The 26,043-nt window shown below is 41.5% G+C and overlaps 2 protein-coding genes across 2 annotated transcripts in view; both read left to right on the forward strand.

Annotated features, from left to right (window-relative positions):
• The window catches only part of LOC112230514 (phosphatidylinositol 4-phosphate 5-kinase type-1 beta-like), a 29,080-nt gene extending 16,472 nt beyond the window's left edge, over window positions 1–12,608 (forward strand). The window contains exons 7-14 of the mRNA XM_024396798.2: window positions 2,367–2,563; window positions 2,716–2,796; window positions 2,902–2,950; window positions 3,037–3,121; window positions 3,236–3,376; window positions 3,497–3,632; window positions 10,736–10,833; window positions 11,198–12,608. Of these exons, the coding sequence (XP_024252566.2) occupies window positions 2,367–2,563; window positions 2,716–2,796; window positions 2,902–2,950; window positions 3,037–3,121; window positions 3,236–3,376; window positions 3,497–3,632; window positions 10,736–10,833; window positions 11,198–11,220 (810 nt within the window). The 3' untranslated portion in view covers window positions 11,221–12,608. The remainder of the gene's footprint in view (window positions 1–2,366; window positions 2,564–2,715; window positions 2,797–2,901; window positions 2,951–3,036; window positions 3,122–3,235; window positions 3,377–3,496; window positions 3,633–10,735; window positions 10,834–11,197) is intronic.
• Window positions 12,609–14,153: 1,545 nt separating this feature from the next.
• The window catches only part of LOC112230958 (tight junction protein ZO-2), a 37,676-nt gene continuing 25,786 nt past the window's right edge, over window positions 14,154–26,043 (forward strand). The window contains exon 1 of the mRNA XM_024397395.2: window positions 14,154–14,310. The gene's annotated coding sequence lies outside the window, so the exon portion shown is untranslated. The remainder of the gene's footprint in view (window positions 14,311–26,043) is intronic.

Raw genomic sequence — 26,043 nt, forward strand, 5'->3', positions numbered from 1 at the left:
GATCCCAAAAAAGGAAATAATGTGGGTAAAAATAAATCAAATATCGTACAAACTATCAAAAAATAAATTAACAAAATCAACCTGCTTTTCTGTAAAACACTCATTCTAATCAGGTCCTTACACAGGTTCAGAAGACTCCTGTGAGGGCGGGACATTTCCTAGAGACATTAAATCAAATCAAATTTTATTTGTCACATACACATGGTTAGCAGATGTTAATGCGAGTGTAGCGAAATGCTTGCATTAGTCCTTGCAGTGCTTCTGCCGTGCAGTGCTTCAGCACTCCAAAAACATATCGGCTACAGATAAAATGACAATTGTGCTGTACAATTAATCACTGTGGCTATAAATGCCACAAAATCCATATTCTTTACAATGAGTGTATCCAGATCACTCGATTTACTTAAAACACTAACAACTGGTTGCGATGCATCCACCGCCATATCTTCAACACTGTTGCCTCTTGACCTTTGACTCTCTTCACGCCTCCACATAGGAGAACCGGTACACAGCTCTGATCCTTGACACCTCGAACCTCCTTCACCCTAACAGGGCACTCAAGAAAGTCCAGAGTATGATCCCCACCACAGTTGCAACATTTTTCATTCACCGATTCTTCAAGAGCATACTTCTCCCGTCTGCAAACATTTCACACGTGCACAAATGCTCTCACCACATATCGTACATATCTCTCACCACATACTGTACATAGCTTCACATGTTCAGGTAGTCCCCTTAAACAACAATAATAGGTTTATCTCCTTCCTTCCATTTACCGTAGGGGTCAGGTGACGTGCACTGACCACTCCTGGGATTATCTGACTAAGTTACTCGTCTTCTATATCCAACGAGACTCCAGCTATAACTCCTTTGGCTGGCGCCCTGCATCGAAGAGCAATACGTGGGCTGACGTGAGCAATTTTGCCAGATGCAGTGCACGCTTCTGTTCTTCGACACAATTAACCAAAACAAGTCACCTTGATTGAATCCACCTTTCCCACTGCTTTCTTCACAGTCCTCGATATTACAAATGGATTTCCCAAATGAAACTCCTTGTCCAAAAAATGCAGTCCAATAAGAAATTAATTATTGGGCCGGTCTTCTACTATAGCTTTTGCTCGTTTTGTTCCATTCTTTGATTTCACTTATTTTCCATTCATTATCCCGCACTTTCAGATTCAAGCACAGTCTCCATTTCCCCACCTAACCACCTAGGGCCTTCCCACCATAACCAATCAGAGCTGCAGTAGGCCTATATGCAAATAGCCATTGCCATATATGGATCTGTACCATTCACTTTGAACTGGACTTTGTTTAGACTACAGTATGAGCGGTTGCAAGTAGATTTGCTTGTTTTGAGAACAGTGACAGCTGCATGTAGCCAGGTGTGCAGATTTGTTCATATTCTTTGCTAGTTGGTGAGTTATTAGCCCAGTTATAGCTCATTTCTAGTAAACAATAGGGGAGTGGCTGCTTCCAACGAGCACAAAATGTGTGCATTTCTAGCCATCTTTGAAAAGCCAGTCAGGTAAAGAGTTTAAAAAAAAATGTCTTTAAGGGGAAGTTCTGTATTTTAAGACGGTCTTGAATAAGCTAAGTAGCCAATAGGCAGAGCGTAGCATAATTTGTCTAATTCTCTGTAATAATGGCATGATAATAATAATACATTTTATTTTGTAAAGTGGTTTCTTGCATCACACAACATTTTCAGTCACCTCCTTGACTGAAGGACAAGTGGATTAACAGGTAAATGTCAAGCCCTGCATGTTTCTTTTCAAAAGTCTCATGGAATGTAGGCATTGAACACCACATGTTGGCTGCTACTGGAGGCTGAATGATAGAACAGGTATTTCCATGTTAACATTTTAACATGGAAATACCTGTTCTATCATTTTGTGCTTTTTTTCTCCATTGTTTTTGATGGTAGGCCACTCTGATAGGCCTACATTATGATCAAGTAGCCACAGTAACCTACTTGGCAACTGTTGAAACTGTAACTTTAATAGTGGGTACAGCCTCAGAGTTCACAGGAAACACGTGCCGGAAGTTGCTCAGAATTTTCACTACGTTCAAGTTTGCGCTCAGCAGACCAGAAATGTGCTCAGTGGCGAAAAAAATAGAGGGAACATTGGTCAGAAGGCTAGAGGTTTAAGTGTGTTTGGTTTGCTAATCCATCTTTGGTGGCTAGTTTGACAGGACTTTCAGCATGGGTGGTTGTTGAAGGTCACGTGGAGTGGTCAGTTAAGAGGATTGTTGAGAATTTAAGTGGGAACAAAATGTGGTCATGTTTGCTTTGGTCATGTGGCCTTTTATGTTCCTGTCATCTTAATGTGTGTGTGTGGATTGTGTGGTCATGTGACGGTCAGGTCCTGGAGAGCTTTAAGATCATGGACTACAGCCTCCTGCTGGGGGTGCATGTGCAGGACAAGAAATGTCTGGACAGGGGGGCCAGGGCGGACAGTAAGCGCCTCAATGGCCAGAGGGTCCTCTACTCCACCGCCCTGGAGTCCATCCAAGGGGATGGGGATGGCAAGGTTGCAGAGCCAGTGGCCGACGATGACACGTGAGAGAACATTCACCTTCACCAATGACATATCACTGACTTCACAGTGAGTCATTGCAAACATTAGTGCATTGTATTATTCACACCATAATTCAGTCACACACTGCATAGCAGCTGTGTGAGATGTAAATTCCTTTTTTTTTATCCATTAGAATGGGTGGAATTCCAGCTAAACACAAAGATGAGAAGCTGCTGATCTTCTTAGGGATCATTGACATCCTCCAGTCCTACCGGTGAGGACTTTTTGTGGAACCACTGTCGTCATTTCCATCAAGACAAACGTATCAATGTTACACAAAACATAAATGATCTTTGTAACACCTGTGCTTCTTTTTAAGGTTCATCAAGAAGGTGGAGCACTCCTGGAAAGCCCTCGTACACGATGGGGTAAGCTACAGTGTGTGTGTGTGATTGTATTCATATTCCATTTTGCTCTCATCGCGGCCGGACACCTGTGTATCTTTGTGTTTCAGGATACAGTGTCAGTTCACAGGCCCGGTTTCTATGCAGACAGATTTTTGAAGTTTATGGGCGGCACTGTATTCAAAAATATCCGTCGTAAGTGACTTCTTTCACTTAAACATCCTCAATATGACCTTATATATTTCCCCATTCCTTTTCTTCGTAATTTCACTAATGCTCTCTGTTTATCTCTCTCCCACTCTCTCTCAGCTCTAAGAGGAGCATCCTCCAAGAGGAAGAGGAGCTCCATCCATGCGATGAGGTCAGCCTCCCAGGAGGTACTGTCCCCCCAAAAGGAGGAGAAGAAGGACGAGAGAAACGCCCAAAGCATGGAGAGCCTGGGCGGACAATGTAGTCACCCTTTATTTAAAAAAAAGACACAACCCACAATCTATTGGGCCTGTACACACGACATGCACTCTCTGCTTTATCCTTTGACGTTTTTTTGTATTTCTCTGTTTTGTTCAACAGTAATGAGTTCCTCCAAGCACCCTGACCTAGTCCTACTTCCGAAATGTTTAAATCAGGCTGTTTCCTCATCCTTCTCCACTCTTGAGAAGATCAAGAAAGACCTTGAGGAGCACCTTGAGGAGCACCTGGAGAATAGGTACAGTGTCGACTGCACATTAAATCTTTACACCTTCACCACTTAGCACAAACTGTTTGAGTCAACATTGTTTCAGTGTCTTTTGTCAACTTATTGTGACATGGAATCTACATGGAAAATACATTGGATTTGAAAAAAAGTAAACTGTTGTTTTGAGGGTGAAATTTCAACCACCAGAATACGTATGTCATATTTATAACCAATTTTTAACATAGACAAACTGTGTATAAAATATGTTGAATTTGTACATTTGACACAATGTCAGATCTCCAATGTAATATCCACTGTCAGAAGAAGAAAAAAATAGGCTGGGCAGCACTTCCTACTGGAGAATTGATCTACAACTATTGATTTGGTCTCCCATCCAGGGTTTTAACCAAGCCCAGCCTAGATTTGATATTTATCACTGATTACTACCAATGTGTTATCATGAGAACAATTATTGAGAGATCTCTTCTCTATATTCACTGTTTTTATCGAAGTCATTCCAAAGCGTAGGTTTAACAGAGTAAATCAAATGTAACTATACGGTGCCTTTAGAAAATATTCATATCACATTTTGTTACAGCCTGAATTCATAATGGATTAAATAGATTTGTTTTCTCACCGATCTACAAACAATACCCCAGAATGACAGTGAAAACATGTTTTTAGAAATGTTTGCAAATGTATTGAAAATTAAATACAGAAATATCTCATTGACTCAGGGGTATTCACACCCCTGAGTCAATACTTTGTAGAAAGAAGTACCTTTGGCAGAGTCTTTCTGCGTAAGTCTGAGAGCATGTGCTTATTATTATTTTCAAAATTCTTCATGCTCTGTCAAATTGGCTGTTGATCATTGCCTGACAACCATTTTCAGGTCTTGCCATAGATCTTCTAGTACATTTAAGTCAAAACTAACTTGGCTACTCAGGAACATTCACTGTCTTTTTGGTAAGCAACTCCAGTGTAGATTTGACCTTGTGTGTTAGGTTATTGTCCTGCTGAAAGGGGAATTCCTCTCCCAGTGTCTGGTGGAAAGCATATTTTGCCTGTGCTTACGTTTTTACCTGTGCTTAGCTCCATTCCCTTTCTTTTTGATCCTGAAGAACTCCCCCGTCCTTAACAATTACAAGCATATCCATAGCATGATGCAGCCACCACTATACTTAAAAATATGGAGAGTGGTCCTCAGTAATGCTTTGTATTTGATTTGCCCCAAACATAATACTTTGTATTCAGGACAAAAAGTGAATTGCTTTGCCACATTTTTTCGCAGTATTACTTTAGTGCCTTTTTGCAAACTGGATGCATGTTTTGGAATATTTGTATTATGTACAAGCTTCCTTCTTTTCACTCTGTAAATGAGTTTAGTGTTGTGGAGAAACTACAACATTGTTGATCCATCTTCAGTTTTCTCCTATCACAGCCATTAAACTCTGTTTTTAAAGTCACCATTGGCCTCATGAGGAAATCCATAAAGGGTTCCTTCCTCTCCGGCAACTTAGTTAGGAAGGACGCCAGTATCTTTGTAGTGACTGGGTGTATTGATACACCATCCAAAGTGTAATTAATATCTTCACCATGCTCAAAGGGATATTCAATGTCAGTTTTTTAAAAGTTTTTTTTTTTTTTACAATAGGTGCCCTTGCGAGGCAATGGAAAACCTCCCTGGTCTTTGTGGTTGTATCTGTGTTTGTAATTCACTGCTCAACTGAGGGACCTTACAGATATTGTACAGTATGTGTGGGGTACAGAGAAGGTAGTCATTCAAAAATCATGTTAAAGCACAATTGTGAGTCCATGCAACTTATTATGTGACTTGTTAAGCACATGTTTACTGCTGAACTTATTTAGGTTTGCCATAACATAGGGGTTGAGTACATCATTCGACTTTGCCGTTATTGTGTGTAGGTCAGCGACAAAAAAAACAAAATGTAATCAATTTTAAATTCAGGCTGTAACACAGTTGGGGGGTGTGAATACTTTCTGAAGGCAATAAGTCATATCATCAATTACACTATTTAGGCCTACAAAGCATTTGCAAATTCATCAAGTTATTGTTTCATTTTAACCCAGGGTTCAATTTAGATCTTTTTTTGAGATGGAGACGTGAATCCAACATCAATTTGTAGACAAACTGGAAATAAATTACAACACAACCAAATATCAACATTTTGAAGGAGATCTTCTGCTTGGATAGTTCCATCTGTGCCACTGACTTAGTCTGGCTTAAAATCTAGTTTGTCTACAAATGAATATGTTGGATTAACATCTCCATCTCAACCAAAAATCTAAGTTTAAGCACTTTAAAAAAAAGTTTGATTTAGTCCTATTCTTTAACTTTGATTCTTGGTTGAGATGGAGACATGAATCCAACATATCATTAATTTGTTGACAAACTGGGAATAAAGCCAGACTGGGTCATTGGCACAAAGATACATCTCCTTAAAATGTTTATTTGGTTGTGTTGACAACGAAACACAAATAGCCTATTAACTTGTCGACAGGTTAACAAATTATAAATTGGATTCACGTCTCCAGCTGAACCAAAAATAAACGTTTAAGAATAGGATTATGCCAGTTGCTCAGATTAATGTCTCCAAGGATTAAATCAAATCAAATCAAATTTTATTTGTCACATACACATGGTTAGCAGATGTTAATGCGAGTGTAGCGAAATGCTTGTGCTTCTAGTTCCGACAATGCAGTAATAACCAACAAGTAATCTAACTAACAATTCCAAAACTACTGTCTTATACACACAAGTGTAAGGGGATAAAGAATATGTACATAAAGATATATGAATGAGTGATGGTACAGAGCGGCATAGGCAAGATACAGTAGATGGTATCGAGTACAGTATATACATATGAGATGAGTATGTAAACAAAGTGGCATAGTTAAAGTGGCTAGTGATACATGTATTACATAAAGATGCAGTAGATGATATAGAGTACAGTATATACGTATACATATGAGATGAATAATGTAGGGTATGTAAACATTATATTAGGTAGCATTGTTTAAAGTGGCTTGTGATATATTTTACATCATTTCCCATCAATTCCCATTATTAAAGTGGCTGGAGTTGAGTCAGTGTGTTGGCAGCAGCCACTCAATGTTAGTGGTGGCTGTTTAACAGTCTGATGGCCTTGAGATAGAAGCTGTTTTTCAGTCTCTCAGTCCCAGCTTTGATGCACCTGTACTGACCTCGCCTTCTGGATGATAGCGGGGTGAACAGGCAGTGGCTCGGGTGGTTGTTGTCCTTGATGACCTTTATGGCCTTCCTGTAACATCGGGTGGTGTAGGTGTCCTGGAGGGCAGGTAGTTTGCCCCCGGTGATGCGTTGTGCAGACCTCACTACCCTCTGGAGAGCCTTACGGTTGTGGGCGGAGCAGTTGCCGTACCAGGCGGTGATACAGCCCGCCAGGATGCTCTCGATTGTGCATCTGTAGAAGTTTGTGAGTGGTTTTGGTGACAAGCTGAATTTCTTCAGCCACCTGAGGTTGAAGAGGCGCTGCTGCGCCTTCTTCACGATGCTGTCTGTGTGGGTGGACCAATTCAGTTTGTCTGTGATGTGTATGCCGAGGAACTTAAAACTTACTACCCTCTCCACTACTGTTCCATCAATGTGGATAGGGGGGTGTTCCCTCTGCTGTTTCCTGAAGTCCACAATCATCTCCTTAGTTTTGTTGACGTTGAGTGTGAGGTTATTTTCCTGACACCACACTCCGAGGGCCCTCACCTCCTCCCTGTAGGCCATCTCGTCGTTGTTGGTAATCAAGCCTACCACTGTTGTGTCGTCCACAAACTTGATGATTGAGTTGGAGGCGTGCGTGGCCACGCAGTCGTGGGTGAACAGGGAGTACAGGAGAGGGCTCAGAACGCACCCTTGTGGGGCCCCAGTGTTGAGAATCAGCGGGGTGGAGATGTTGTTGCCTACCCTCACCAAGTGGGGGCGGCCCGTCAGGAAGTCCAGTACCCAGTTGCACAGGGCGGGGTCGAGACCCAGGGTCTCGAGCTTGATGACGAGCTTGGAGGGCACTATGGTGTTGAATGCTGAGCTGTAGTCGATGAACAGCATTCTCACATAGGTATTCCTCTTGTCCAGATGGGTTAGGGAAGTGTGCAGTGTGGTTGAGATTGCATCGTCTGTGGACCTATTTGGGCGGTAAGCAAATTGGAGTAGGTCTAGGGTGTCAGGTAGGGTGGAGGTGATATGGTCCTTGACTAGTCTCTCAAAGCACTTCATGATGACGGAAGTGAGTGCTACGGGGCGGTAGTCGTTTAGCTCAGTTACCTTAGCTTTCTTGGGAACAGGAACAATGGTGGCCCTCTTGAAGCATGTGGGATCAGCAGACTGGGATAGGGATTGATTGAATATGTCCGTAAACACACCAGCCAGCTGGTCTGCGCATGCTCTGAGGGCGCGGCTGGGGATGCCGTCTGGGCCTGCAGCCTTGCGAGGGTTAACACGTTTAAATGTTTTACTCACCTCCGCTGCAGTGAAGGAGAGTCCGCATGTTTTGGTTGCAGGCCGTGTCAGTGGCACTGTATTGTCCTCAAAGCGGGCAAAAAAGTTATTTAGTCTGCCTGGGAGCAAGACATCCTGGTCCGTGACGGGGCTGGTTTTCTTTTTGTAATCCGTGATTGACTGTAGACCCTGCCACATACCTCTTGTGTCTGAGCCGTTGAATTGAGATTCTACTTTGTCTCTATACTGACGCTTAGCTTGTTTGATTGCCTTGCGGAGGGAATAGCTACACTGTTTGTATTCGGTCATGTTTCCGGTCACCTTGCCCTGATTAAAAGCAGTGGTTCGCGCTTTCAGTTTCACGCGAATGCTGCCATCAATCCACGGTTTCTGGTTTGGGAATGTTTTAATCGTTGCTATGGGAACGACATCTTCAACGCACGTTCTAATGAACTCGCACACCGAATCAGCGTATTCGTCAATGTTGTTGTCTGACGCAATACGAAACATATCCCAGTCCACGTGATGGAAGCAGTCTTGGAGTGTGGAATCAGATTGGTCGGACCAGCGTTGGACAGACCTCAGCGTGGGAGCTTCTTGTTTTAGTTTCTGTCTGTAGGCAGGGATCAACAAAATGGAGTCGTGGTCAGCTTTTACCGAAAGGAGGGCGGGGCAGGGCCTTATATGCGTTGCGAAAGTTAGAATAGCAATGATCCAAGGTTTTGCCAGCCCTGGTTGCGCAATCGATATGCTGATACAATTTAGGGAGTCTTGTTTTCAGATTAGCCTTGTTAAAATCCCCAGCTACAATGAATGCAGCCTCAGGATGTATGGATTCCAGTTTGCAAAGAGTCAAATAAAGTTAGTTCAGAGCCATCGATGTGTCTGCTTGGGGGGGAATATATACGGCTGTGATTATAATCGAAGAGAATTCCCTTGGTAGATAATGCGGTCGACATTTGATCGTGAGGAATTCTAAATCAGGTGAACAGAAGGACTTGAGTTCCTGTATGTTTTTGTGACCACACCACATCTCGTTAGCCATAAGGCATACGCCCCCGCCCCTCTTCTTACCAGAAAGATGTTTGTTTCTGTCGGTGCGATGCGTGGAGAAACCAGCTGGCTGCACCGACTCCGATAGCGTCTCTCCAGTGAGCCATGTTTCCGTGAAGCAAAGAACGTTAAAGTCTCTGATGTCCCTCTGGAATGCTACCCTTGCTCGGATTTCATCAACCTTGTTGTCAAGAGACTGGACATTGGCGAGAAGTATACTAGGGAGTGGTGCACGATGTGCCCGTCTCCGGAGTCTGACCAGAAGACCGCTTCGTTTCCCTCTTTTACGAAGTCGTTTTTTGGGCCGACGGCTGGGATGCATTCCGTTGTCCTGGGTGAAAGGCAGAACACAGGATCCGCTTCGCGAAAGTCATATTCTTGGTTGTACTGATGGTGAGTTGACGCTGCTCTTATATTCAGTAGTTCTTCTCGACTGTATGTAATGAAACCTAAGATGATTAGATATCCTTTAAATGTTGATATTTGGCTGTGTTGTCAACCAAACACAATTCAATAATATTTTTCTAATAGTCAATAGCCTAAAGTTAAAGCTATCTTACAAACTAATGTAACAGTATTTATTCAACTTTAAAATGAGTAACACATCCATTTTGAGGTTAGTCTAGTGTAACTATAATTGTCTTATGTAATCATAGAAAGCATGCATGTTCAAGGTGGCATGCAAAGGTCTAAGGTGTCACGCCCTGACCGTAGAGATCCTTTTATTCTCTATGTTTGTTTGGTCAGGGTGTGACTCGGGTGTGAAAGTCTATGCTTTCTGGTTCTTTGTTTTTGGCAGGGTATGATTCTCAATCAGGGACAGCTGTCTATCGTTGTCTCTGAATGGAATCATACTTAGGCAGACTTTTTTTCCTTTTCTCATTTGTGGGTTGTTGTCTTCGTTTAATGCATGTATAGCCTTACGGAGCTTCACGTTAGTTTTTGTTGTTTTGTTGGCGACATTTAAAAAATAAAGAAAAATGTACGCTCACAACGCTGCACCTTGGTCCGGTCATTTTCAAAACGACGCACGTGACAGCCGGTCTGTGGAGATCTTCACAATTGCTATAATAATCTGTGCAGAATCTCAAACATCATTGATCACTTGCACTATGTACTTTTAATATAATCTCAACTGCAATCCAGGTCATTTGATTGTGCTACTAGATTAAGCACAGTGATCACACATTAAGTTGTTGTATAAATAAACAATATCTGACATTGTATTCCCATTTGAATTTTGTAGTTTTAAATGGTTGAAAGCATAGTGATAACACATTGGGAATTTAACAAACATCTGGCTGTCTTTTTGAGTTGCTGAATATAGGTTGAAATCTCAATGGTCAATGTCTCAACCAAATAATACCCAAATTTCCATGTTGAAATGATGCGGTGTGCCCAGTGGGTCCTCATCCTGATTGTACACCGCACCACTTCATATACACCAGACCTCACCCACTCCTTATCCACCTTAGCACCCTTATACCTTTCAAGGCTCACCCCTTGATGGAACCAACTGTTTGTTCTGTTAAACAGTGATGGAGTTATTTATCTCTGTTGTCCATTGTAACTCTTCCCACTGTCTCCTCAGTGATAACCATTGTGACTCCAGTGCAAATGTGGCCCTGGATGACACAGTCCCCTCTCCCCATACCCAGGGCAGCCCAGACTCTACGCAATGTCTACTTGGTGGGTGTACAAGATACACTATGCATTTAGTTAGGAGTCATTATCTGTTTAATAGTGTCTATGACATCATAACTTCTGCTTGTCCCTATGATATCATAAATATTCCATGCCCTTTGTAAGGTCACTGATTGTGTCGCTCTGTGACATCATCGCTAACTTAGCTCCTATGTATGACATCACTAAGATGTATTTAGACATTTCCCATATGTCCTTTTCAATGTCTGTCTCTGACATCATCAGCATCGTTTTTTGTTCTTCTCTTTTACCAATCCTCTCTGTGAAATCCCTGTTTGTTTGGTAATCTATGACATCTCCAACATCTCCTCTCTGTTACATCTCTGATTCTCAACCTCTTATGTTCTAGTGAAGACGTGTGGAAGAAGATGAAAAGTCCCTTCCCACAGCATCACTAAATAGATAATGATCTCTTTAAGCATCAACTGCACATAAAAACGCTATTATGACAGTGCTCCAATACAGACTGTCCTGCCTTTTGAAGTCATGACCTGCACTGTAAAGCACCTTTCTCCTGCTACCGTACACTTTGCTGCTACTTTAAAATCAGGGACAATCCTGAGGTTTTCGAATGGAGATTACTAGCAACAGTCACCTTGTGGAACATGCCAAATCACTTCTATTCAATGCTTCTCTAGCAAAGCTCTATTTGTATGCACATCCATGTGATTGATTATGGATTTTAATGTTGAAATATCACTAATGACAATGTTCAAATCTCTGAGGCTGGATTCCTGTAAAATGTAATCTGTAAATGTTATTTGATTAAATAGGAAGCATTAAAACAAATGTATATACATGCATAAAGATACAGAATTTAATGAAAATAAATCTAGAATTAGTACAAGAAAATACTGTATTGAGCAAATGCTTTATGTAACGGATGTGAAACGGCTAGCTTAGTTAGCGGTGCGCGCTAAATAGCGTTTCAATCAGTGACGTCACTTGCTCTGAGACCTTGAAGTAGTAGTTCCCCTTGCTCTGCAAGGGCCGCGGCTTTTGTGGAGCGATGGGTAACAGTTGTTGATGTGTGCAGAGTGTCCCTGGTTCGCGCCCGGGTATGGGCGAGGGGACGGTCTAAAGTTATACTGTTACATGACATACTTTTGAGACTCCCAAAATCAACCCATTAAGTCATATCACAATCAGTGCAGTAGACCTTGGACACCAGGGAACACACAATGTAGTGGGAACTTAAGGCTTGCACACATCGCACCGAATGTGGTTCTAGCATTTGTCTGCCAATCGTTCAGCACGCTGTGTTTTAGGGACCACCCGCTGTACATGTCTGACTGCCAAAACATTTCTGGCGATTCTACATGTAAAATTGATTCGCAGTTGTTTTGCAAAGTACATTCAGACGTGCTAAATAGTCCTACTCTTGGCCAGCAAATGCTATCGGTGTGTCTGAGCCCTTAGTTGCCAATCAATGTTCCATGCATTGAATTAGTCAAGATTGTAAAACAGTGCCATGGTGAAAGAATACCTTCGAAGGCCTATGTTATGTAGCTAAAGACATGTGATTAAGCCATATCACGAAGTGTCTTCCTTTCATGATCACACATTTTATAATGCATTTCATATAGGTGTAGGCCCATTAATGATCAGGCATGATTGCACATTTGATTTGTTTTAAAATGATGTATTTCAAGATATTTTTTTTTTAAATGTACAGTTGGCATAATATGTATATTGTATTTTAAAATAATTAGTCTTCTATAAATATTTGTCTGTCAAATAAAATCAGATTTTATGCCGTAGCATTGTATGTTTCCGTCTCTAAAGTCTCTATCATTGCCATGCCCATAAATGATCAATAGGGGGCACAATGTGTATATAATTACTGATCTCTGTTTCTTTCCTCATCGAGGATTATGTTATGATAGATGCAAACGCTATCAATATTCCATATAGAAGCTTTTTCAGTGAAAACTAAACATAGAAAATATATACATTTTATCTGTTCATGTGAGTTTAAAAAACATGGGTTTGAATGGGGACTCCCGTTCTATTAATTCTTTCAAGGCTATCAACATACCTGTGTCATTTTTTATTCTATCTGATAACGGAAATTCAGATAATCTCAGAAAAACTGGGCCCTGGTGATTCACAGCCAAGTCCTCCCGGGTCACGCCTTTAGAATGGGCTGTTGTGGCTTCAAACGTTGTTTTCATTATCTGGAGATGCACAGGAAAATTCAAAAGGCTTCCATCGATCACAGTTTGGAGACCACTACATTTATACACATCAAGGACTCTCACTACTACAATCTTCTATGGACATTGCAGGCCAATGCTATCAATATACCCTGTTTGAAAACAATGAACCCATCCATGATTTTCAAATGCAGAAACGCAACAGCTGACATCACGGAAACATACAACAGGCTATCAACATACAGTGCATTCGGAAAGTATTCAGACCTCTTGACTTTTTCCACATTTTGTTATATTACAGCCTTATTCTAAAATTGATTTGTTTTTTTACACCTCATCAGTCTACACACAATATCACATAATGACAGAGCAAAACGTTTAAAAAACAACATTTTTGCATTTGTATTAAAAATACACATCTGATCGTATTTACTTAAGTATTCAGACCCTTTACTCAGTCATGTGTTGAAGCACCTTCAATTGAAGCACCAAATCAATTGAATTTAAGCACAGGTGGAATCCAATCAAGTTGTCGAAACATCTCAAGGACCATCAATGGAAACAGGATGCACCTAAGCTCAATTTCGAGTCTCATAGCAAAGGGACTGAATACTTACGTATATGAGATATGTGTTTTTTATTTTTAATACATTTGCAAATATTTCTAAAAACCTGTTTTCGCTTTGTCATTATGGGGTATTGTGTGTAGATTGAGGGGGAAAAATGTATTTAAACCCCAAACAGCAATCAATCCAGAAGTAGAAGCACTGAATCAAAATTGTAGCCTATTGATAACATGTCGGTAGGGATGGTAATGGTTGAGATAAAAATGGTTGAGTGGATGATGAGTTTATGTTTCACTTCCCAGGTATGATTCATAGTTTCGGTGTGGATTAGGCCCTACTTTGAATTATAAGGAGTGTGTGATTGGCAGGAGTGAGTCGGCTTTGTCTCACCTTACATATTAATGAGCTGACATTCAGTTTCTGTACAATTCACTGGGGAGTGTGGACATCCGAACGGAAAGTGGGCTATATAAGTGTACATTTGACCGGACTCATGCCCTTATGCGGAACTGAACTCACCTACGTGTGGTCACGTGGTAGTCTACAGCACCGTGCGTGACTCACCTGCAGTTTCAACTTCCACGCCCATACCTGCAAAAACCAGGAAACGCAAAGCATTGCCGCAAAACGAACAGCTTTTTTCTTACTTCAAAACACACCTTCTGCTGGTGTACTATCATATTCGGTTTTTAATTGTGGTTTTCCATCGCAAACTACCAAATATCCAGAATTTTCATTAGGTAAGTCAAACTTCGAAACTGCCTTTCGTAACGTAGTGTATAATCTCTCAGTTTGCTTCTCTTGCCTTATTTGGGTATTGACCATTGTTCACAGTAGCCATAACATGCGCTTTATTTCTAAAGTAAAACATCAAACTTCAGAAAATATAGTACAATTATAACTGATCAGGCTTGGGCGGCCTCAGTGTTTGTCCTTTGTAGCCCATTCATGAGGGCTATTCTTTTACAGAAACGTCACGATTTGGCCTACTTTCTGAGGAGGCCTCAACTCAATGTTACTACTGAACCATTTCCATTTGTTCATGTCTAGTAGTTGACCTATTCAACTATTCATCCACTCTTGCTTTTTGGGGTAACCAAAACCTATTTTATACTGATTATAATTTTGTAAATATTAACTGGTGTCTTTGAGTGTGGCTATGGGTGTTTCTAGCCTTTGATCATGACTCAGTGCCGTTATGTTACACACACAAGTCTTTGGATGAAAGCTTCCTCTGTATGGGGGAGTTTGCCGATGCACATTAACGCGCATTGCTTGCGTTACGTTTTGGAAGCATAAGTATTGAACCAGATAGCTGCCAAAAGGTTGAACGTACTATCGTTAGTAAGAAAAGCCATGCATGAATCGTCAATGTGAAATTGAATCAGTGAACATACAAACACCATGTTACGATTACGGACTTACATTTTAGTCTTTAACAAATCTTGCTTTGAGTTTTGGCAGTTTTCATCTCACCAACAAAAAATGTACACAAAACGGCCTGTGAGGACTGCTACGCGAACAAGTAGAAAACAGTATTTACAAATTAAAAAATAAATGGTCAGGAAAGTTTAAAAGTGAAGTCTCTATTACCCCTCAGTTGAGTTTACTTCACATTTAGGTTGCTAATGTAATGGATTTGTTGGCCAAGTCTAGATGGCACTAGCTGTATTATGCCTACAACAGTGACTTTTCAATCCGCTAGGTGTATCTCTACAGACGTGGACATCCCCATGCATGCATATGACTAATCAAAATATGACTAATTCAATACGGCACCATCCCATTCTCTGGGCTTCCTGACGGGCCGCCCCCAGGTGGTGAGGGTAGGCAACAACATCTCCTCCCCGCTGATCCTCAACACTGGGGCCCCACAAGGGTGCGTTCTGAGCCCCCTCCTGTACTCCCTGTTCACCCACGACTGCGTGGCCATGCACGCCTCCAACTCAATCATCAAGTTTGCGGACGACACAACAGTGGTAGGCTTGATTACCAACAACGACGAGACGGCCTACAGGGAGGAGGTGAGGGCCCTCGGAGTGTGGTGTCAGGAAAATAACCTCACACTCAACGTCAACAAAACTAAGGAGATGATTGTGGACTTCAGGAAACAGCAGAGGGAACACCCCCATCCACATCGATGGAACAGTAGTGGAGAGGGTAGCAAGTTTTAAGTTCCTCGGCATACACATCACAGACAAACTGAATTGGTCCACTCACACAGACAGCATCGTGAGGAAGGCGCAGCAGCGCCTCTTCAACCTCAGGAGGCTGAAGAAATTCTTTGCTTGTCACCAAAAGCACTCACAAACTTCTACAGATGCACAATCGAGAGCATCCTGGCGGGCTGTATCACCGCCTGGTATGGCAACTGCACCGCCCTCAACCGTAAGGCTCTCCAGAGGGTAGTGAGGTCTGCACAACGCATCACCGGGGGCAAACTACCTGCCCTCCAGGACACCTACACCACCCGATGCTACAGGAAGGCCATAAAGATCATCAAGGACATCAACCACCCGAGCCACTGCCTGTTCACCCCGCTGTCATCCAGAAGGCGAGGTCAGTACAGGTGCATCAAAGCTGGGACCGAGAGACTGAAAAACAGCTTCTATCTCAAGGCCATCAGACTGTTAAACAGCCACCACTAACATTGAGTGGCTACTGCCAACACACTGTCAATGACACTGACTCTACTCCAGCCACTTTAATCATGGGAATTGATGGGAAATTATGTAAATATATCACTAGCCACTTTAAACAATGCTACCTTATATAATGTTACTTACCCTACATTGTTCATCTCATATGCATACGTTGATACTGTACTCTATATCATCGACTGCATCCTTATGTAATACATGTATCACTAGCCACTTTAACTATGCCACTTGGTTTACATACTTATCTCATATGTATATACTGTACTCGATATCATCTACTGTATCTTGCCTATGCTGCTCTGTACCATCACTCATTCATATATCCTTATGTACATATTCTTTATCCCCTTACACTGTGTATAAGACAGTAGTTTTTTTTGGAATTGTTAGTTAGATTACTTGCTCGTTATTACTGCATTGTCGGAACTAGAAGCACAAGCATTTCGCTACACTCGCATTAACATCTGCTAACCATGTGTATGTGACAAATAAAATTTGATTTGATTTGATTTCTCTACAGACGTGGACATCCCCATGCATGCATATGACTAATCAAAATATGACTAATTCAATACGGCACCATCCCATTCTCTGGGCTTTGTCTGCAATCATAACCAGCAGTATATACCAGGAATAACGAAACAGAATATAATAGATATTTGGTGAATATATCAATTATGTATGAACACTGGAGTCTTTGCCAGTCAAAATAAAAATAAAAAATATATTTCATCACTCAATCTTGCCAAAGCATATTCTGTAGGAGGGGTTTATATGAATTTAAAATCATTTTACATGATTTGTATGAATCGGGCCATGGACATATGGCCTTTGAAATGAACTAGGGAGAGGTTAAACAGAGGCTATGTCTGGCATAAACTTATTCCCCACTTTACAATAACTCTGTTGCAGTGGTCTTAGGTAGTCTCCGTATAGGCTATTCCCTCCATCGCGACACTGCTGCCCAGTTGAAGAGCTTGTTATCTGCTTGCAGCAGCGCCTTTGGAAAAGCACCCCTCAGCCTCATTTGCCTGAGTTGCAATATGAACTATATCAAAGAGAATAGAACAGTCTTATCCATTTGTTTATTGAAATCCATGTGTGTATTCTAAATTCCTCGAAGGTCTTTAGCCTATCATTTTAACAATTTGATGTTCCATTTTGGCATATCCAAATAAAATAGGACTTCAACTTGTAGGCATTGCAATTTAGGCTATCATTTTGGGTACTGGTGTCTTGCAGAGTAATTTGAACTATTAATGTTTTATAACTGTTTTTATTGGCCTCCTCTTAAAAAGAGGCCCTAGCTCACAGGCCTCTAAATATAGCCTCTAAATAAATCGCTTTATGAGTAGTGGGTCTTTCTCCATTCTGATTGTTTTATACTGTTCAATTCAACTTCAACCAAAAATAATTTTTCATCAATTTCCTGCACTCATTTGAGATCATTTCCACACTGCCACGTAGGGCTGCATGATATAGGCAAAACAATCTAGGCCTTATTTTTTAACACATAGGTGAACTGTTGGGATCATGAAACTAGAATGATTTTTCTAATTTTTTAGTTACAATATAATCGTGGGCACTTTGCGTAGTGTTTGACATGACAATGATAGAAAATGCCAGGGAGGAGTTATTGTGATAGGGTAGGAAACAGTGTTGATTGGTTCCCCTAGGAAACTCTTATCATCTTTGGCCACATTTAATGATTTCACTTAGCTACATGAAGTAGCTAACATTCTTTCTTTGCGTATTTGGCTTTGATTTAGAAGATATTGTTGCACAAACAACACGCTGATTTAGGTCTACACCATTACTGGTATTATCAGGCTGTATAGCTAATTACGCTTGCTCTGACTCAGTACATTTAATATCTAGCTGGCGATTAGCATTAGCGGCTAACAAGATTGAGGCCCAACTTGCTAAGAAAATACAAACTAGCTGTTTGCAGATGTAAGAAACACAAATGAATAGTGTCATTTATAGAACACTGGTGGATTAATATTAAGAAGCAAAGTGAAAACTGCATCATTGTCATCAACATTGTTGCATGTGCTAGACTGAACACAAGTGTCTCAGTCGTGGAACAACAAATGCTCTCCTTGAGTGCTGGGGCGGGACTAGGTCTGTGTGGAAAAAGCGGCATGGAGAGAGATGACTTAAGTAGCAAAGTAAACTATAAAATGAACGTTACACCTAGTGTATTACATTTTAACAAACCAAACATTAAAATAGTGTTATAGAGGGTAAAGTAAAAACCCAAAACGGTTTGTGCATCAATACTGGTATATCGTAAAATACGGTATACCGCCCAGCTCTAGAGTATTTGACTGTTTTGACTTCCAGAGCCAATTCCCCTTTTTAACAGAACATCAAATCAAACTGTATTCGTCACATGCGCCGAATAAAACAAGTGTAGACCTTACCGTTGAACATGTAAGGTCCTTGGACTATAAGGAGTAATGTTAGACTCATTTAGTCCATTTATTGGGCTATGGGTATGTCTAACCCAAAGCACTGAGACCTTATTCAGAATAGCAGATCCCAAATATCTATTTGAGATAAGGTTCACTACACACCATGTGGAGAAGAGATATTGAGATATATCATCTCCTTTTACTCCATTTCTTTATTTCAGTCAGCATGCCCAGACTATGTTTGTAAGAACTGAATGTATGTTTTAATGTGAGGCCTTCTTTGATCGGAGTCGTGACCAGTTCTGAATGCTGCAGGTTTAGGCATTTGTTTTACAATAAGATTCATCACCATTCATCGTGATAGCTTCAGATTTTTTATCTGTGTGCATTCATTTCCTAAAATCACTGCACGCTTATCTTAGATTAGTTCTCAACTGTGGGATGTTGACTGTCTCAGTGATTACTCAGGGACATCATTACGTAAACTGGTCTCAAAGCATTTTGTATTATTCTGTACGTGAATCCGAGTCACTCCATTTATCCTGAAGAAAAATATAAATGCAACAATTTCAGCATTTTTACTGAGTTACAGTTCATGGGGTGGCAGGTAGCCTAGTGGTTAGAGCGTTGGACTAGTAACTGGAAGGTTGCAAGTTCAAATCCCCAAACTGACAAGGTACAAATCTGTTGTTCTGCCCCTAAACAGGCATTTAACCCACTGTTCCTAGGCCGTCATTGAAAATAAGAATTTGTTCTTAACTGACTTGCCTAGTTAAATAAAGGTAAAATAAAAAGAGCGTTGGACTAATAACCGAAAGGTTGCAAGATCGAATCTCGAGCTGACAAGGTAAAAAATCTGTCGCCCTGCCCCTAGGCCATCATTGAAAATAAGAATTTGTTCTTAACTGACCTGCCTGGTTAAATAAAGGTACAGAAATATATAAATAAGGAAATCCGTCAATTCTAATAAATTCTTTAGGCCCTAATCTATGGATTTCCCATCACTGGGAATACCGATATCCATCTGTTGGTCACAGATGCCTTTAAAAAAAATATGGTCTAGGATCAGAACCAATCAGTATCTGCTGTGACCACCATTTGCCTCATGCAACAAGACACATCTCCTTCACATAGAGTTGATCAGGCTGTTGATTGTAGCATGTGGAATGTTGTCCCACTCCTCTTCAATGGCTGTGTGAAGTTGCTGGATATTGTTGGGAACTGGAACATGCTGTCAATCCAGAGTATCCCAAATATGCTCAATGGGTGACATGTCTGGTGAGTATTCAGGCCATGGAAGAACTGGGACATTTTCAGCTTCAAGGAATTGTGTACAGATCCTTACGACATGGGGCCGTGCATTATCATTAACCCTTCACCTAACCCTTTTAGCCAACCTTAACCCTTCACCTAACCCTTTTAGCTAACCCTAACCATTTAACCTATCTAACGTTAGCCACCTAGCTAGAATTCATAACATATTGTATGTGTGGCAAATTTGTAACATATAATACAAATTGTGTTTCGTAACATACCCATAAATTAATACATATCATACTAAATTTAGTCTAGTTTTTACGTACAGAATAATACAAAATGCTATAAAACCAGTTTGCATTACAGTAGGCAAAAAGTCTCTCACTCAGACATATTTGTGATTGACATGTCTCCATCTGGCATATACATTCCAAATACAGTGAGCTCCAAAAATATTGGGATAGTGACACATTTTTGTTGTTTTGTCTCTGTACTCCAGCACTTTGAATTTTAAATGATACAATGACTTATGTTAAAGTGCAGACTGTTAGCTTTAATCTGACAGTATTTTCATCCATATCGGGTGAACCGTTTAGATATTACAGCACATTTTGTACATAGTCCCCCCATTTTAGTGGTCCCAAAGTATTGGAACCAATCATTTTCGTATTTATTTACCCTTTTTAATTAGGCAAGTCCGTTAAGAACACATTCTTATTAATGATGGCCTATCAAAAGGTCTCCTGTTTTCCAAAGTTAGTTATTTGGTCCCGTATTCCTAGCACCCAATGCTTGTGACTCTACAACCTTGTTGGATACATTTGCTGTTTGTTTTGGTTGTGTTTCAGATTATTTTGTGCCCAATAGAAATCAATGGTAAATAGTGTATTGTTTAATTTTGGAGTCACGTTTTTTGTAAAAAAGAAAATGTTTCTGAACACTTCTACTCTAATGTGGATGCTACAATTATTGTGGATAGTCCTGAATGAATCGTGAGTAATGATGAGTGAGAGTTACTCGCAAATATCCTACCCCCAAGACATGCTAACCTTTCACCATTACATGTGGGGGAGGGAGGCGGGGTTTGTATGCCTCTGTAACTTTCTGATTCATTCAGGATGATCCGTAATCATGGTAGAATCTACATTAATGTAGAAGTGTTTAAAAACATTTTTCTTTACAAAATAAGTGACTCTAATATGACTCAATACGTTATATACCATCCATTTCCATTGGGCACCAAATAATCTGAAACACAACCAAAACAAACAGCAAATGCATTCAATCCAACATTTGTGGAGTCACAAGCTTGATGTAGTCTTGCGTGCTAGATAAATGAGACCAAATACTTAACTTCACATTTTAAGTGAATTTGTCCCAATACTTTAGTCCCCCCCATTTAAGGGGACCATCTCCAAAAAGTGCTGTTATTTCTAAACGGTTCACCCGATATGGATGAAAATACCCTCTAATTAATGCTGACAGTTTGTACTTGATAGTCATTTTATCATTTAAAATCCAATGTGCTGGAGTACACACCCAAAACAAACAATATGTCACTGTCCCAATACTTTTGGAGCTCACTGTACATATGGACATTGTATAATGTGAAAGCAGATCGAGCAAAATACTACAGTAATACTGCACGTGGTGAGGGCAGGGTCACAGTGAAACCGACTGGGATAAAACAACTCGCAAGTAGACATTCAATGGCTACCTATTTAGAAATCACTAAGTACAGCAGAATTAACTCAGTTAAAGGGATACTTCGGGATTTTGGCAATGAGGCCCTTTATCTACTTGCCCAGAGTCAGAGGAACTTGTGGATACAATTTTTATGTCTGTGTTATGTCAGTTTATAGACCCGATGCCAAGGTATTGGGACATCAAAAAACTGTCCCTAATTGATTTACATTTTATACGGTATTGCTGTCAAACGTTTTGACTTGAAGTGAAACGTATTTTTTATTTATTTATTTATACTAAACATTTTAAGCCATTTATGATATTTATTTTTAGGCAGACAGACTAATTGTCTCTTCCAATTTTGTGGCAGAATAGCGATGAGTTGGTTATAATTTTGTATTGCGCACGTCCATTAAGACTGTCTTTACACTTGTGCACGTGCCACTGACTACATGAATTCATATTAGGAATATATTTCATGAGATTACTATAAAGAACTTGATTCTATGTATTAAGCTGTTTTGGAAAAAGTAAAGGTTTTAGATTAGAATTCTAGTCATCAGTCAGCACAGTGGTAGCATCATTCATGCTCTTTATCCCTTAGACTGTGCCTGCTGTCTGGATGATGCACAATGCAAAGCAATTTAAAAGTGCTTAATTCTATGTGTTTGTTACCTAACTGGGTATAAAAGAGACTGTTATTTATAGGCTTGCTGCTTGTTTGGGGCCCATGGAGTGCTCAGGGATTTCTATGCCCTGCTCACTGGCAGTGAAATCTTCTGCTGTCATTGACCAGCCATACAGAGAGCGGTAATCCAGACATGCAAACTGCTGGAATATCATTCCTGCCCGGAGGTTTGCATTGGCTGGCAGCTCGCCCGATGCATTTATTTATTTCCCCTCATGGGACATGGCTGTGTACTGTCAGCGGGTGACAGGGCATACATACATGTGAATGAAATGGTGAAGACACTTGCCAGTTTGTCAGCGCATGCTCGTACATGTCCTGGAAATCTGTCTGGGCTAGCGGTCTTCACTGACATTTTCAACCTCTTCCTGTCTTGAGTCTGTAATACAAACATGTTTCAAGCAGGCCACCATAGTCCCTGTGTCCAAGAACACTAAGGTAGCCTGCCTAAATGACTACCGACCCGTAGCACTCACGTCTGTAGCCATGAAGTGCTTTGAAAGGCTGGTCATGGCTCACATCAACACCATTATCCCAGCAACACTAGACCCAATCCAATTTGCATACCGCACCAACAGATCCACAGATGATTCAATCTCTATTGCACTCCACACCGCCCTTTCGCGCCTGGACAAACGGAACACATGTGAGAATGCTGTTCATTAACTACAGCTCAGCGTTCAACACCATAGTGCCCTCAAAGCTCATCACTAAACTAAAGGACCCTAGAACTAAACACCTGCCTCGGCAACTGGATCCTGGACTTCCTGACGGGCCGCCCCCAGGTGGTGAGGGTAGGTAATAACACATCCTCCACGCTGATCCTCAACACGGGGGCCCCTTGGGTGCGTGCTCAGTCCCCTCTTGTACTCCCTGTTCGACCAGGCACGACTCCAACACATCATAACATTTGCCGATGACACAACAGTGGTAGGCCTGATCGCCGACAACTATGAGACAGACTGTAGGGAGGTCAGAGACCTGACCGTGTGGTGCAAGGACAACAACCTCTCCCTCAACGTGATCAAGACAGAAGAGAGGATTGTGAACTACAGGAAACTAGGGTTGCAAAGGGCCGGAAACTTTCCAGGAAGTTTCTGGAAATTTCCCATGGGAAGTTAAGACCGGGAATTTGGGGAATTTTGCTTAAATTTAAATTCATTTATCTGTACATGGAATTGTGTTTGTTTATTTTTTTAAAACTTTTTTGTAATCTTTACAGGCAAATGCCACGGGCACTATCTGATAGATGGAGACATTTCACTGCAGCTAATGTAGAAGGAAAAGCTGTGTACATTTGCAAATACTGTGCCAAATCATATGTGAAGAATGCAACAAAGATGCAGAATTATCTGGCCAAGTGCATAAAGTTTCCTCAGCGCTCACAACAAGCAACCTCTGACAAAAGTCCCTCTACTTCTATTCGAGGTGGAAATGATGAATCAGACACCTTATCGATAGCAACAGCTCATGGTCCTCCTGGAATTCAATGTTTTTTTGTTTTGACTCAATGGAGAAACGTAGTCAGAGAAATACTGATGAATGTCTTGCTCGGGCTGTGTATGCAACTGGCTCACCTCTGATGCTCACAGGCAATGTGTATTGGAAGAGATTTCTGAATGTTCTTCGCCCAGCATACACCCCTCCAACTAGACATGATTTATCTACTCATTTGCTGGATGCAGAGTTCAAGTGAAGGTCATGCAAATCATAGAGAAAGCAGACTGTATTGCAATCATCTCTGATGGGTGGTTGAATGTTTGTGGGCAAGGAATAAATAACTACATCTCCGCCCATCAACCAGTATTCTACAGGAGCACAGACAAGGGACAACAGACACACCCGTCTCTACGTTGCAGATGAGCTGAAGGCAGTTATCAATGACCTTGGACGACAGAAGGTATTTGCACTGGTGACAGACAATTCTACGAACATGAAGGCTGCTTGGTCTAAAGTGGAGGAGTCCAACCCTCACATCACACCCATTGGCTGTGCTGCTCATGCATTGAATCTGCTCCCCAATGACATCATGGCACTGAAAACAATGGATACACTCTACAAGAGAGCCAAGGAAATGGTTAGGTATGTGAAGGGTCATCAAGTTATAGCAGCAATTTACCTCACCAAGCAAAGTGAGAAGAATAAGAGCATCACATTGAAGCTGCCCAGCAACACCCATTGGGGTGATGTTGTCATCATGTTTGACAGTCTCCTGGAGGAGAAAGAATCCCCAAGAAATGGCCATATCACAGTCTGCCGATATGGACAGCCACATCAAGAGGATCCTCCTGGATGATTTACACTGCTCAAAAAAATAAAGGGAACACTTAAACAACACAATGTAACTCCAAGTCAATCACACTTCTGTGAAATCAAACTGTCCACTTAGGAAGCAACACTGATTGACAATAAATTTCACATGCTGTTGTGCAAATGGAATAGACAACAGGTGGAAATTATAGGCAATTAGCAAGACACCCCCAATAAAGGAGTGGTTCTGCAGGGGGTGACCACAGACCACTTCTCAGTTCCTATCCTTCCTGGCTGATGTTTTGGTCACTTTCGAATGCCGGCGGTGCTTTCACTCTAGTGGTAGTATGAGACGGAGTCTACAACCCACACAACTGGCTCAGGTAATGCAGCTCATCCAGGATGGCACATCAATGCGAGATGTGACAAGAAGGTTTGCTGTGTCTGTCAGCGTAGTGTCCAGAGCATGGAGGTGCTACCAGGAGACAGGCCAGTACATCAGGAGATGTGGAGGAGGCCGTAGGAGGGCAACAACCCAGCAGCAGGACCGCTACCTCCGCCTTTGTGCAAGGAGGAACAGGAGGAGCACTGCCAGAGCCTGACTGCCATTAGGTACCGAGATGAGATCCTCAGACCCCCTTGCGAGACCATATGCTGGTGCGGTTGGCCCCGGGTTCCTCCTAATGCAAGACAATGCTAGACATCATGTGGCTGGAGTGTGTCAGCAGTTCCTTCAAGAGGAAGGCATTGATGCTATGGACTGGCCCGCCCGTTCCCCAGACCTGAATCCAATTGAGCACATCATGTCTCGCTCCATCCAGCAACAGACTGTCCAGGAGTTGGTGGATGCTTTAGTCCAGGTCTGGGAGGAGATCCCTCAGGAGACCATCTGCCACCTCATCAGGAGCATGCCCAGGCGTTGTAGGGAGGTCATACAGGCACGTGGAAGCCACACACACACCACTGAGCCTCATTTTGACTCGTTTTAAGGACATTACATCAAAGTTGGATCAGCCTGTAGTGTGGTTTTCCACTTTAATTTTGAGTGTGACTCCAAATCCAGACCTCCATGGGTTGATAAATTTGATTTCCATTGATAACTTTTGTGTGATTTTGTTGTCAGCACATTCAACTATGTAAAGAAAAAAGTATTTAATAAAAATATTTCATTCATTCAGATCTAGGATGTGTTATTTTAGTGGTCCCTTTTATTTTTTTGAGCAGTGTATTTTGAGAGAGTGTGGTAGCAGCCTGAAACTCCTGGAACCTATAGCAGTAGCCATTGCTTGGATTGAGGTGGACAATGCCATCCTGTCTGATGTTCAGACTCTGTTTGCAGATGTAAGAGAAGAAATCTGTACTGCCCTGCCCACTTCACTGTTGCTCCTGCCCACTTCACTAGTGCTGAAATACATCAAAAAGCGTGAAGATTTCTGCCTGAAGCCCATACACGCCGCAGCGTACGTGTTGGATGCCAAGTATGCTGGCTAGAGCATCCTGTCTGGTGCAGAGATC

The sequence above is a fragment of the Oncorhynchus tshawytscha genome, linkage group LG33, assembly GCF_018296145.1.
Source record: "Oncorhynchus tshawytscha isolate Ot180627B linkage group LG33, Otsh_v2.0, whole genome shotgun sequence".
Taxonomy (NCBI): domain Eukaryota; kingdom Metazoa; phylum Chordata; class Actinopteri; order Salmoniformes; family Salmonidae; genus Oncorhynchus; species Oncorhynchus tshawytscha.